Source organism: Diachasma alloeum, unplaced genomic scaffold (genome assembly GCF_001412515.2).
Source record: "Diachasma alloeum isolate Michigan unplaced genomic scaffold, Dall2.0 Dall_scaffold_00401, whole genome shotgun sequence".
Classification (NCBI taxonomy): domain Eukaryota; kingdom Metazoa; phylum Arthropoda; class Insecta; order Hymenoptera; family Braconidae; genus Diachasma; species Diachasma alloeum.
In genome coordinates, this window is record NW_021680540.1 from 796,257 (window position 1) to 811,005 (window position 14,749).

General features: G+C 34.8%; 1 protein-coding gene across 1 annotated transcript in view; it reads right to left on the reverse strand.

Annotated features, from left to right (window-relative positions):
- Positions 1-827: 827 nt before the first annotated feature.
- LOC107042013 overlaps positions 828-14,749 on the reverse strand; it is a 131,241-nt gene continuing 117,319 nt past the window's right edge. The window contains exons 2-7 of the mRNA XM_015262868.1: positions 13,506-13,911; positions 9,376-10,182; positions 7,794-7,973; positions 5,470-5,742; positions 5,305-5,372; positions 828-4,434 (exon numbers count right to left, since the gene is read on the reverse strand). Coding sequence (XP_015118354.1) covers positions 4,257-4,434; positions 5,305-5,372; positions 5,470-5,742; positions 7,794-7,973; positions 9,376-10,182; positions 13,506-13,911 — 1,912 coding nt within the window. The 3' untranslated portion in view covers positions 828-4,256. The remainder of the gene's footprint in view (positions 4,435-5,304; positions 5,373-5,469; positions 5,743-7,793; positions 7,974-9,375; positions 10,183-13,505; positions 13,912-14,749) is intronic.

Sequence of the window (14,749 nt, forward strand, 5' to 3'; positions counted from 1 at the left end):
TGTTCACAATTCACTGGAGTCTGCTGTCAAGTGGTAACGGACGCCCATGCGTGTGTTGAATTTTAAAAACAATTAACTGCCAAAAATTATGATCATTTTCAAACCATAGAACGTCTCTTCACTACAATGTGGTACAATGCCTGGCATTCTTTCGTTCTTAAAAATCAACAATTATGAGAAAAAACATAATTTCCAATCTCACCCCGACAGATTCTCGTGGTGGCAACGATTTTGTTGTGGTAATTTCGGGGCGTGAGAATTGAATGAAGTGAATATAAAAGTCTCCGACATTTCGGTAATTTTCTTTATCCTCCGGCTCTCTCAATCCAAATTATTTACATGTGATCTGAATAGATCAATGAGCTCTCGAAAAATAGAGTTCGATTATGATTCTGCACATATGTTTCGACTCGATCATTCACTCCTTTATCTCGTTCACTGAAAGTCATTCGCACGTGAAATTTCAAGAAATAAGGATGACCTAAGAATCATAATTGAGGAAATTTGCGCAGTATGAAGGGGAAATAGAGATTAACTCAGTGAAATGATATCATTGTGGGACGTCAAAGCCTTCTGTTGATAAGTTCAAAGATGAAAGCGAAATCAGATTATGGGGAAAAAAAATTTCAAAAGACATAATCAGTCTGGTGATTACATCGAAATGTCTCACTTGGAAGCTGTATCTATTCACCCATTAATTTTGTTCAATTTTCCTGCTTGTTCCATTATCTGTAATTTCTGAAAAAATACAAAAACTCCATACATTTCTGCATTTTTATTTACTTTTGGATATATTCTTCGTCTTTATTATTTGTGTGCACAATTCGTCATTTTTCAATCATTATTTTGGATTTATTTATTTACATAATTCCTTTCTTTAAAAAATTTGCTAGCAAAATTTATCGAAGCTAGTTTCTATTTATCATATTTTTTTCTATCGGGAAACAAATATAAATCACTCCAGATATAAATTCACGCATATCAAACCCCTTGATCTCTTAAAGAAAATTATTAAAAAATGAACATTACAGTATTTATCCATCACTGGCAGTGATAGCCATTTCTTTTTATTTAATATATTGATAACTTATTCTCTCGGTCTAATCCTAAAAAATATTTTTAATTTAGTATTTAGCAATATTATACAACGTATGTGTAATTCAAATACCAGAGGGAATCGCAGGTAAATAAATGGCGATTCTAAAAGGATTCATCTATAAACATGTTCATAAAATTTCCTATCATAAAAAAAATTGACATATTCGGAGAAAGGGCCGTATCTGATCTTTCGTCACGAGAATTTACTTATATTTTCATCAGTCATCGAAATAATTATTTTTAAATCGCCATTTATAAGCTAAAAGAAATTTATGGCGTGACATTCAGCCCAGCAGTCTTCTAGGAACGAAAAAAAAAATCAATGAGCACCCTAAATTCTAATACCTTAGGTGGGATTCAATGTTAAACGCAACACGACTGATGGAAAATTGAATCTTAAAGGTAAACTTTTAATTACTAATTTTTGACATTTCTTCATCGTCAGTCTGTAGGCCACAACACTCTTCATTTAGATCGCTCAGATATTAATTCTAGAGATCAAGCATAATCTAGCTACCGATAACAAATTTTACTGAGTCATGTGAAAAATGAACGAGTGAAAAGTTATTGCGAATAAGTCAAGAAAATTCCAATGTTTGATGTGCCTTTTTAATATGAAATTGGTCCCTTAGTCGTGTGGAAAGAAAATCTCCCTGTAACTTTTTGACACTTTATTTGATTAAATTTTCGAATTAAAACATATTATCGGCAACCGATTGAGCCACGAAACAGAATTTTTCAAAACAATGAGTCGATCAAGAAATTTCTAATGATCAGTGAACGAGCGACCCTTTCTCGTTGATGCTGTCGAATTAAGGAAAAGGAATGAGAATAAATTTGAAGAGATAAAATCCAAAATTTGATCTCATTATTCTGAACCCAAATTTAAATTTGATCTGCCGCCTAAAATCACCTTTAACATTCATGGGCAGTGGAATATTCTCGTTTCTAATTCTAATAATTAACTGACGGATAATATCGCAATAAATGGCAGCATAATTTTTAAGTATAGGTATACCAAAAATGAAAAAAAAATCAAAAATTCAGACTAACACTGATGAGAAAAATAAGAAGAGAAATACGGGCAGTATTGTTGGCAGTGTCCTTTAACCCTTTAACCCGATCATTCTAAGAATAAGAATGACATGGGGTCCCCCTTTGTGCGTATCATCTCATAGAAAAGACTATTAAAATTCGCCTGAGACTAAACAGTAGAAATATGAAATGAAAAACAATACGAAAAACGAAAAGTTGATACCAAAAATTGGACTCTACAAGAGCCGGGGATCACGTGTCGTTGAGACGTGAATTACTCATGAAACATGGTTTCGACGTACGCGCATAATTCGAATGATAATTTCACCTAATTATTTACAAAAGAAAAAATTACCACAAGGAGAAACATGCATTTGTCGTACGTTCATTATTACATTAAAAAACTTATGTTTCATTTCATTAGTTTTGGGAGTTGTTGCCGTTAATCAAATCGTACGACAAATGTTAAGTGTAACTTAATGTGGTCAGAGATCTACACGATTACACGATCGGTCCACACAATTAATTACTCAATTATTTAATTAACCTAATCTTAAATACACGTATTGGCAGTGTAACACAGCTGGTGTGCTTGTGTCTGTGTGTTTTCGTATCGTCAATATCTCACTCTAATTACAATTCTCGACGCTCGATAAACCCACTTCAACCTAGCTCTTACAATTTCCATTCATACTTTATCATAATTTACAAATAATTCTCTATCAGCTATTTATGTGTACACATTATTTCTCCATTCTTTTTTCCTTTCCTCCTTTTTTTTCTTTGTTTTTTATTCTTTTCTTTATGATTTCTCTTCACATTATTCCCCCACAGAACAGTTCGTGTTCATTTGGTATTTGTTAGGTACCTCATCGCGAGGTGTGGAAAAATGTGAACACAGCCTTGATAATTTTACCTACGGTAAAGGGGTGTCGGCTCATCAATTTAAAAGTAACATCATAAACTGAATGAACAAAGTGACCAACTTGGATGATTTAAAAAAATTAAAAATTAAAAAAAAAACCGCTGAATTGAGCAATAAAAAATTTAGTCTACGTACAACTTAGCATGTCAACAGCTCCAAGCTGATATGAAAATTAATTGACAATTCAAAGCGATGATTCTCTATTCGTTATTATGCTATACTCAGGCTTCTCAAAAGAGCGAAAAACTTGGAAACAAATATGAAACAGTAAAGACCTGTTGATTCAGTTTCTTACTCAGTGGATGTCAAAAATTAAACTACAATCTGTCGAATTCGCATTAAATTGTTTCATGAAAATATTCTATTCATTTCTTTTTTCAAAGTGAATTCTTCCGCAGATAATTCTAATTTTTTAATGATAAATTAGAACGACCAGCAGAATGAATGACACCAGTGTTTATCAGCGCCAGGGATCAAAGTTCGAAAAAACAATTTGTTCATAAGGCCACCAAAGTGATTATTATTTTTGTGCTCTTACTACTTTTCTCTACTTTAATTTTAGTTTTTTTTGCATAATCGTTAGCTAACACTTAATATTAAAAAATAATTAAGTGATTTGGATCTTAAATAGATCATTATGAAATTCCCTTTCAATTTAGGCGTGAATACTTCATACAATTTGTTATCATTTCCATGTATTTTGTCCAGACATTTGAATTCTTTACATTGATTTGATGTCAAGCCAGCAAACGCTACATTCCAAGGGGTGAGGCACTTTTTCGGATCAAACCTGGCACTGTTAGACTCTTTTAAGAAATGAATTACAGACAACGGGAATTATCATCATCAGTAGCAATTACGTCATGAAATGTTTTTTCTATGATGTATTTAATACATGCTGATGCTCCCTGCACCTCGCGACGGGTCTTTTACATCTAGATTCATGAAAAACATTGAACTCAATAGCGAGACGATCGAACAACGTTGAATCCTCTTGAATCTAAATTTTTCACCTCCAAGCTGCTCCAGCTGATAAGATCCTAGATCACTCTCTTCTTCGAAAAATAGATTTGTGGCAGTGGCTTTAATTTCCTAGGTCATTCCTCCTTCGCCTTCTTTGTTCATGTCCCATTGTTCGATGATAAAAGGAGCATCAAGTGTGATTGTTTGTTTTAGGTTTGTTCATCAGGCTACATTATCACGAATTCTTAACCGGCTTTCGGCGCTGCTTCACTCGTGTCGTTGGTGGTGGACCACCGTGAATTGCGGGATACAATACTAGGCTTACCTCATCGATTGAGGTAGTTGCGGCTTTTCGTATTCGTATGTGTTTTGTGCTTTGTACTTCTGATTCCAATAGCCATTCATCCGGCTCACTGTGGGATTTATAAAGATCAGATCAATAAAAGGAATTAGAGTCAGCAAAATGTTTGAAAACTTTGAAAAGAAATCACTTCTATGCCGAGAAAAAAGTATTTCAGGAATTTTTATTTGAAATCAAAGAAAAAATGTGAGGCACAGGATAAATTTCCCCTTTTTGCTTCCGAATAGAAGCTTTGCCATCGTTCAATGTCAAGTTTCCAATTTTTTGTATTATGGTAATTAAATATGGTGTAAAAAGTCCGAATATGGGATTTTTAGGTGGTGTCTTTTTTCTTCATTTTTTTCGAAATTTTCTTACGAGGGATCAGTCGAATTTCATGAATTTTTTCATGAAAATAGAATTTAATAAGTTCTGTTCATTGACACGAATTAAAATTCCAATTTTCATACAGATTGGAAGGAATTCATATTTTTCCAAAAATCGATTTTTCAACGAGCACTCAAAAAATTTTCGTCAAAATAAAATTAGTCATGGTTCTAAAAATTGATAACAATACCCTCTTGATTCTATCAGAGTAGGATGAGGGTCACATAATTCGTTTGTTGAGACATTTCAATTGATAATAGTACTATGCCATGAAAAAATAGAAGAAGAGAATCATGGAGTGAAAATAAAAAAAAAAGGGAATCCATTCGGAAGCAAACTGCTAATTTATTAGCAACAACAACTGTACTCATTGATTTAAAAAATGCAATTATCCATTTGTTTACATTTTCTATGTACTTGATCATTCACTTTTTAGTAGTAATTCCATTTGAATGAAAAGTATATGACAAACGATTATCAAAGGAAATATTATCTCGCACTTGGTGATATTTTCTCTTTGAAAAGAAGAAAAAAATGGCCATAGCAATTAACTTACATGTCTTGCGGATACCAACGTACTAGCACCTTGGTTTTCCCATCCTTCTCGATTCTTCTGGCTAAAACCTGTGGAGAGACATAAGATAATCACAGTCAATTATCTGACATTTTAAACAGAGTCATTATGTTTTCCATTAAAATATTATTTCTCTTCAACACTTACTTGACTAGTTAAGGTCATTGAATTTCCCGGCGTTTCTGCCAAAAGGCCCTGAGTCCTGGTTTTCGCGAGTTCCAACAGCCTGTGTTGAAGACCCTCCATCACTCCAGTATCGAAATAATCAAACAGCCTAGCCGACCACGGTTGTCTTCTGTATCTCAATTTCTTTCCATTCCTTCGCACCAGTTTTCCACCGTTCTCACAACTCCTCCTGCTGTTACTCGTGCTCGTCTCCGGTTGATTGAAGTGACTATTGACGTGCCTTTCAAGTGCGGGCTGAAAATCAAGTTGATTCTTAAATTAGATAAAATTCTCAGGCGCCTTCCAGGAGAGCCTCTTCTACTATGAGTGATTTGATCAAAATTTACGTTGCTAAAAATACAAATTTTATAATAAAAGTGAATTGAATTGTACACGAGTGAAGAGAGTTGGGTTCACACGTCTTGATGATTTGACAATTTTTATGGGAAAAACTTGAAGCATTTTGTTTCTTTCTGAAACAAAAACGTAGAACTGAAATTGGCTGTCGCTGAAAAGCACCTTCAACATGCTTTTTTGATTGATTGCTCCAAAATATTCCACACACGTCAATTATCAACAACCCTTGGGCTTGATTATGCATTTCAATGCACAATAGTTTTATTAAAAAAAAAACAAAAACAAAAATATTGAGATTACAATATTTTGGATATGTTGAAAGAATCAAAATAAGCGAGATGCCTGAAGTCGTTCGAAATGAAAATACATTACCCAACGCCATCAAAGGATAAATGATAAGATAGTAATCACAATCCACAAGGAGTTTGTCTCCGGTATTACGCAGTAATGGTCGATGAATAGGACAAAGACAACAGTTATATTAGAATTAACGATTATAGGAAACGAGTTGGTTGAAGTGAAGAATATTATTCACTGAACGATTGCGAGGATAACAGCAGCATTTGGAGACCATGAAAAACGATTATTATTTGAAACTGGCTAATGGGTCACGGACAATTGGAAGTGAATGATTTTCAGATGTTTAATGCTGATGTGGTCGATAAACAGAGCACACTACGATCAAGAAACTTATACACTGGTATTAGCCTCGGTCTTAATAAAAACAACAACTTAGGATCCATGTGGATTTGTAATGATATAAATGAAAAAATTGAGATTTCGGGTAGTTGTACTTAGCATTCATTCAGGAATCTTCGAAGGGATTACAAAAATTGTCAACAACGAGATTATCTTACAGGAGACACGATTTCGTCCTGAGTAAGATCTCAGGGAAACTTGACGATTTGAAAATCACCATTTTATTGTTGTATATGTGAAGTTTGAAGGGAAAAATTACAAAAATTCTCTAAGCAGATTCATTTACGATTGTTATTAATCATTTGAAATATCTTATCATGAAGAAAAATATTGGAATGCTCCTGATCTCATGTCGTGAAATTTTTATTTTCACTTTTTGAATTATGAAACACATACTTGAAGAGAGAAGACTTGTTTTCCCACTGGTTTTGTAATTGGGCGTACTTTAAAACCGGCACCTCATTTCGTTGACAAAATATCTCATTATATACAATGATTTCCCTTTACAGTACGACACATTAGTCCTGTGCAATTTGAAATGTATAATATTAGCATGTCGATTCCAAGAGAAATAAAAACAATCAATTAATAGATTATTTCCTGAATTTTTCATTTTTCTTGAGTGATTCTACATCATGATTCACGATAATTCCACGCATTCCGAATTTCGCAGGATGAATTACACATCCGAAAGAATGTGTCGGTGTTGAATTAATCAACTCCTTGGATAGATAATTTTTGATGCTTGGAAATTTCTATCAACAGAGTAACATTTTGGTGCATCCAGGAAATCTTTGGAAGAATGATCAATTCAGGCAGAGATTTTCAAATTTGAAAGCAAAATATCCCATAACATCGATACAATAAATGATTGCATGGACGAATCGATTTGATAGTTTTTGAACCCCGACGCCAAAATATTCCTATTCTAAAAGTTAGTCAATGACTTTCTCTTTCTCGTGATGAATGTCAACACCACAACAGAAATTAGGTAGAATTAGGTCGGGTATCTCTGATGAGCGACCTTCAGTCCTTGACATCTTCCAGGGAAGTTGTCACTGCCAATCTTAAGTGGGAAATTTGATTGCAGAAAAACATCTATCATTAAATATGATCAACATGCGTTGAACTGAATATTTTTTGGAATTCACAAGCCATAAAGACACAAGACCAATAACTATCGTATCACTTTGGATGGCATCAGATGTGTTGGAACACTGTTTTATGATTGGTAATAACGCCTTTCATACCTGTGAACTGAATCTACTGCCGCAACCGTCGACTATACATCTGAATGGTTTGTTTCCTCCATGGGATAGCACATGTCGTTCCAACCATCTTCTTGAGCATGAAGTTCTGCCTTTTACTTTACAGCCTTGCCAGTGACATACGAAATTGTCACCCCCAGTTTGTGAGTTGATGTGAGCAACCTGAAATTATGTAACACGTGTTAATACCTGTTACTGAATCAATTTAAATCCAAAATTAATTGTCCTCTACAACACGATGTGACCTTTGGATACTTCCAATGATAAGAAGGGGGTGAGTTTCTATTCCATCTACTTTTTGCTTCTGAATGGAAGGCTTGCTTTTGACCGATTTTTCGATTTTCTAATTTTGATTGCAAATGGTCTAGAATGTTATAATGTCTCATGTCTGTATGTATGCATCCGATAACTTGGATTTTCGGTGATTCATCTTTAGAAAATTCAGCATGAATACTGTGAAATTTGTAGAAAAAAAACGGAAATTTTGACTCATTGCAGTTATTATTGAGCTCAACTTTGGCGCGCTGTTTCAGCCCGATCGGTCCAGTAGTTCCGGAGATATGGCAACCTGTTTAAATTAGGTTTTTCCTCAATATCTCAACTACTGCACCGATTTCAATTTTTTTTTTCAAAATTGTCTCGATGGGCTCTATGCAGATCAATCAGAATGTATAGACTCTTCAATACACAGTTTGGAGATATTGCCGTTTTTCCGTTTTTCATGAAAAATCTTGTACGATAACTTGAGAATAAAAAGAGATAGCAAGTTGAAATTTGGTATGGTTCTAGCTCTTATAGTACTAAAGGTTGGTATTTTGGATGGGCGTAATCGCCCGAGTGGTTCCTGAAATATGCAACCTTTTGTACGAATATATTTCTTCAAATATCTCATGAACTACTGACGGATTTCAAATTTTTTTTCAAAATACTCGTCTCGGCAGCCACTATCTGGATCAATAAAAAATATATATATATATATATATATATATATATATATATATATATATATATATTCGTTCATGCAAAGTTTCCGAGATATCCCCGTTTTTTCGTTTTTAATTTTTTTTCATTTTTGTACTCACGATAATTTGAGAAAAAAAAGGGGATAGCAAGTTAAAATTTAGTATGATTATAGCTCTTACAATACTGAAAGTTGGTATTTGGATAGTCGCAACCGGCCGAGCAGTTTCGGAGATATTTAACCTTTTGTATAAATATTTTTCATTAAAAAGTTGGATATTTTCCTATAGACACTCGATTGTATGCCTGGCACAAGCATAGGGAATTGCTACGGATTCATTCAGAAGCGTACTACCAATAGAATTGGTGGAAATAAAAAAAAAGAGACTAGTACCGCAAAAAGTAAGGGTCACATGCCTTCTATCGGATAGGCTCGAACTTCTGCTTGTTTTCCTTATATCAAATCACGAATAACAATTCTTGAATCAGATTACTAATCATCACGAAGAAGGCTACGAGTTGACCGTAATTCCCCTCTTAAACTCTCATTGTTCTCTCCCCTTTATAGAATTATGGTAATTATGTTAATGTCGAATAAACATACCTGCAAGTGTTCGAGAAGTAATCCACTGCACTCGAAATTGGCATTGCACTTGTCCCACCGACAGACTCCACTGTCATTGGTTTGACTATTACTTTTAGCTGGTACCCTGGCAGGAAATCTGATAGTAGTAGGTGCTGTTAGTATCGGCGAACTGGATTCACTACTCCTCGTCGATGGTTTCGATTGGCTACTCCTCGAGGAGTCCTCCTCCTCCTCTTCCTCCTCTTCCTCGACCCTGGATTTTGTCCTCGGCTTTTCCTCCTCCCTCTTGTCCAACAGTCCATTCACCATCCATGAAAGAGGATGCTCCTTGCTGTTGATATGATTGCCACTGCAAATAGTCACATTATTATTCTCATTCACAATGGGCTTGGCAGTTCCTTCGAATTCAATCGACGCCACAGGCTCAGTCTGACTTGGATGATTTGGTGTGGCTGTTGATGGTGGTGAACCACTACTGGCATTCGGGCTTGCTTCACTCGTTAATCTTAGAGATGATATCTTGCAACTAGGAATACTCGATAGCACTTCACTTGGTATTGGAAAACCTGGTATTGCTTTGGATATGAGCTTTTTGTCCAACTTTGTAACACTGACTCGAGGCGATGCAGTTGGTAGTTTCCTGGTTAATGGTGGTGACACGGTCATTGTTCTTACTTCCCAGTCGTGATCGATTCTTCCATTTGGCGTTACTACACCCAGGTACTTTGCTAGACCTCCTTTATTCCTCTGTACTGTTGGGGGCCGACGGAACTCGGTGGAATTCTTTGCTATCATCACAGACATTTCGACGGTAGTTTTCTTTGCCTGCAAATCATTATTTTACTTTAAATATTAGAGTCTTCTTTTATGTATTTATGAATAATTAATTCCATCGATTCGAATGAATAGGGTTTAGTACAATAGTATGAAATAGACCTTTAATTGAAATGTAAAGTTCTATGTACTGATGGTTTCTATTGACGAAATCAATTCGTTGAGATGGCAGAATAGTATATTACGTTACAAGTGTGAAAAAGGGAGAATGTTAATACGTGTCCTACGACTGCCCCTAAAAATATTACCCCACGAGTTTAACGTTCCCCTCTTATTAACACGTGTAACGTACTTTATTTTTCATTACACTGTCTGTAAAAAGACGTTTTACGGACACTTCGTGCCCGTCAAGAGTCATTTACGGACATTGCGAAGAAAAATTATGTTCGTCACTCGGCCAAAAACAACTTTTTTAACTCGTGTGGTTGCATTCCTCGGCTTTTTGTTTACTCGTAAATGAAAAGTAAACGAAAAGTCTTTGCGGTTACTTGTAAACGAAAAAAGCACAGTTCGGCTACTCGCTGAACGTAACATCACTGACAAAAAATATAGTTCTACATATATGCGACAGAGATTTCTCAGCTCGTGCGATTTATAGCCCTCGGCTTCGCCTCGGGCCTCCAACTTCGCACTCGTAAAGATTCTGTCTCACTCGTATCGAAATATACTATTTTGAAATTAGTGTTTGGAAAAGTCATACATAATTTTGTTTACTACTAAACGGGCGGGCAACTGTGTTTATGAAGGCGTTGTGTGCTGTAATGAACGTTCCGTTCACAGGATTCATAGACTCAGTCAAAAACTAATAAGAAGATCAGTGAAAATTCAATTGAATTTTCTAGCGAATTCACTACGTTTGCCAATGAAATTTGTTTGTACATACAAGCACAGAATATACACGTTTAACCCATAAAATGCTCAGATCATCAATAATTAAAATCAGAGGACTCTAACGCATAATGACTATCGTATGACTGATGTAATTAGGGAGCTTTTCGGCCAATTTACCAACTAATGGCGCCACGTGACCAAGTATTTTTCAATGCATCGAACAAGGATAGCATGCGTCTGATTATCTTTGTTCAATGCTTTTGGCAAATAGAGTGTGTGCCCCCCGCTGCTAACTGTTTCTGCTTTTCGAACATTGCCCAATTTAGTTGAGATGAGTAGGCTGACGTTTCCAGCTATCAACGTAATTACAGGAATAATTACACCGGATTGCTCGAAAAGGGAACGACTGCGTTATCTTTCAAACGGGGGCATATAAAGGAACCCTAAGCTGTAACTAGAAAGTCAGCTGTTGTAAACGAAAAGTGAATGCCGCAAACGAAAAGTCACTTTTCTGTACTGCTTCTCACGATTCCTCGTCTAGGAATTGGTATTGCATGCTTCCCAAACTCGGAATCTTGAAAATCGTTACAAAAAAATCTTATCCCGGGCTGTTGCGATGAGGTGTTTTTACTCGTGTGGTTGGCCAGTCTTCGCCTTCGGCTCGGACGCCAACGACACGCGAGTAAAAAACCTCATCACAACAGCCCGGAAAAATACTATTTAGTTTACTATCGTAAAAGTTACGAAAAGTGTCACTTTATGCACAAAAATCTACACTGTTAAAATTTTTTATCGTGTTTAAGTTCCACTGAAATTTTAGGAAATCTTGTCATTGAAAAATCAAATATTCTATTGATTTTCTATTGAAATGATCTGGAAATCAATAAAATACTTGATTTCTTAGTTCAATTATTCTGTGAAAATTCAGAAAAATCAGGAAAATTCAGGGAAATATTGAAAATTTGTGTTGTTTCTGAATATTCATGTTTCACTGAAAATTCAATCGAGTTGTGAAATTTCCATCTCGCTCCCACTGAAAACTCATGAATTTCGGTGAATTCTACTTAAAACTTGAAATTTCATAACCACTTTTTCCCTAAATCCAATTCAATGTCATTCATGACATTTACTATAATATCATCCATGAAATTTTAAAAAATTTCTAACAGTGTGTGACCGAAAAGGGACTTTTCCAAGCACGTATTTCAAAAACAAGATCTATGTGCGCGCTGATCTATTCATTTGTTGAAATGAAGAAATGGAATTCATTAAATTTCATTTTCTCATGAATACCTTATAAATATTGATAATGAATCAAAGAGAATTCGATTAATGATTGAAGTGAATAGCGAAGTAGAGTAAAAGAACTTATAAAGAATTTTTCATTTTCAATTAATTATCTTCAATTTTTTAAAATAATCGGTCCCCATAAAAGGACAGAATTTATTAATTTCACTGATAATATATATATATATATATATATATATATATATATANATATATATATATATATATATATATATATATGTGAAAAAAAAATTTACCTCTGAAGAATTTGAAATTATGTCACTGAAGAATTTGAAAATGCCGCGTGTTTTTTTTTGTGAATAACTTCGTGTCACATATTGACCAATCAGAATTAAGGATTAGCGGTCAGGCAGTTTCGAGATATTTCGATATAAAACAACTTAACGTTTCTTTCATCTTTAGTAAAATAGGACGCTACTGTACCAATTTGAAACATGATTCTTTTGGGTCAAATTATTCATTTATTATGAATTAATGAATTGTGTATTTAATTGTAATGAAGAATGACTGAAGGAATTGGAAATAACTGCAATTATTATGAAGATTGAAGAACGTGATTGTAAATATAGAAGCTATTTCCACGCGATCAACGAATATTAATAATTGGAAAGTTTCAATTTTGTTTCAATCTATTTTAGCATCAGATCAATAAAAATTTGGCAGGGTTGATCGAACAATTCACCAAACTCGAATAAATCCTTGTTTTTGGTCTACACTATTGGAAACAGTACAGCCAAAATTAAGTAATACTTGCACTTAAATTCTCAATGCTGTGAATTTGAATCCAACTTAAGACCAAATCGTTCCTGAAATCTCTCATTCAGGTTGAAAATTCAGGATAGTTGGGGTTTTCCATGTTAGATTATTACTAAAATTTCAATTACATCTAGAATTTTAAATTCATTGCGGAAATTGAACATTATGTCCAACTGTATTTTCAGTGGTTTGAAAATTGAGGGAAATTGTTGCTTGGATTTTCAAATTATTTAACAATTTTCATTATTATGTAGATCTGAAAATTACAATTCCATTGAATACTCCAGAATTCAACTGATTTTTCAATAACAAAATACATAAAAATTCGTGTGAATGAGTGATTGTTAAAAATGTCAAGATTTTTTACTTGAAATTTCAGGAGTAATTTTCTAACAGTGTAGATGATGAAGAATACTTGCCTTCAATTGCTGAGGTTTTATCTGCGTCTTAAAATACTCAGTGATCTTCCCTTGATGTTCCTGATGACTCTGTTGTTTTCCTAATTGGGTTGTCTTTCCACCCCTGGCAGTGGGATCAGCAGCGCCAACCTTTGGTAGTGTGCCAATTTCGGGTTCTCCTTTGTGTGTTTTGTACGTTGAGCACGCTGTTGCAGCTAGTGGTGGGGCCCATGGCCACTGGGGCCTGGTCCCATTGTGCATAGATGATGTTGTTGGTGCCAGTTTGGGCAATGATGGCAGTGGACTACTAGCCGCTGCCCCCCCTATTGCGACGCCCTCGTCACTGCTTGTGCTGCAGGGTGAGCCGGGCTCAGTGATATCGCTTGTTCCACTGCTGCTGCATTCACCACAGGATATCGCAACACCACTGCGAAAACAAAAAGAAAAATTAGGATCGATTAGATTCACTGTAAAAAATTCCATGCTCATTTTTCGAGTACACGTACACGAAGTTTGTTTCATTGGACAGTACTATATAATTACAGCACATTAATTCCAATACTGCACCCGAAATTTCTTATGTCGGTGAACGAAATCCAAATAACATGAGGGATATGAATTTCTTACAGTCGTGCATGAATTTTCACGTACATGTACTGAAAAATTATTCTCCAATGGTCCATTAATTTCAAGCACCGATATATAATTGATATGAAGAAAACTGACCGAAAAAAAAAACATGAACCACAGTTCCTTTGTCTCTTTTCACCTTTTAGGGTATGCTAACTAATCGCATTCATGATTATTCAACTTAATACTATTTAAGAAATCCTAATTATGTACCTAACCGGGGAGCGAACCTATGTCCCTGAGGATATAAATGCAACGTATTTTGTCTTTCTTATATCTGGCGCTAATTTATTATAGAATTATTTATTTTGATCTATCTTACCTATTGGACAAACAGAGAATGGAAAATTATGTTGTTGGGGTACTGAATCCCAAATTTTGAGCATTGCTCTGTAGTGGACTGTATCTAAATTTTCAATACCCGAATTCATTTTTATGGTATTAATGCACGAAAATTCAGGATCCAATTATAATATTATGACGAATGTACAAAAATTGGAATTCTATCCCCAGAAATATAATTTTCATGCATCATTGTGCACTGAAAGTGTGATGATTTTAAAGTTTTCATTGACAATATGACTCAAAAACCCTCTCATCAGGAAATCATTCCTAATGCACTTGTTCTTCATTAT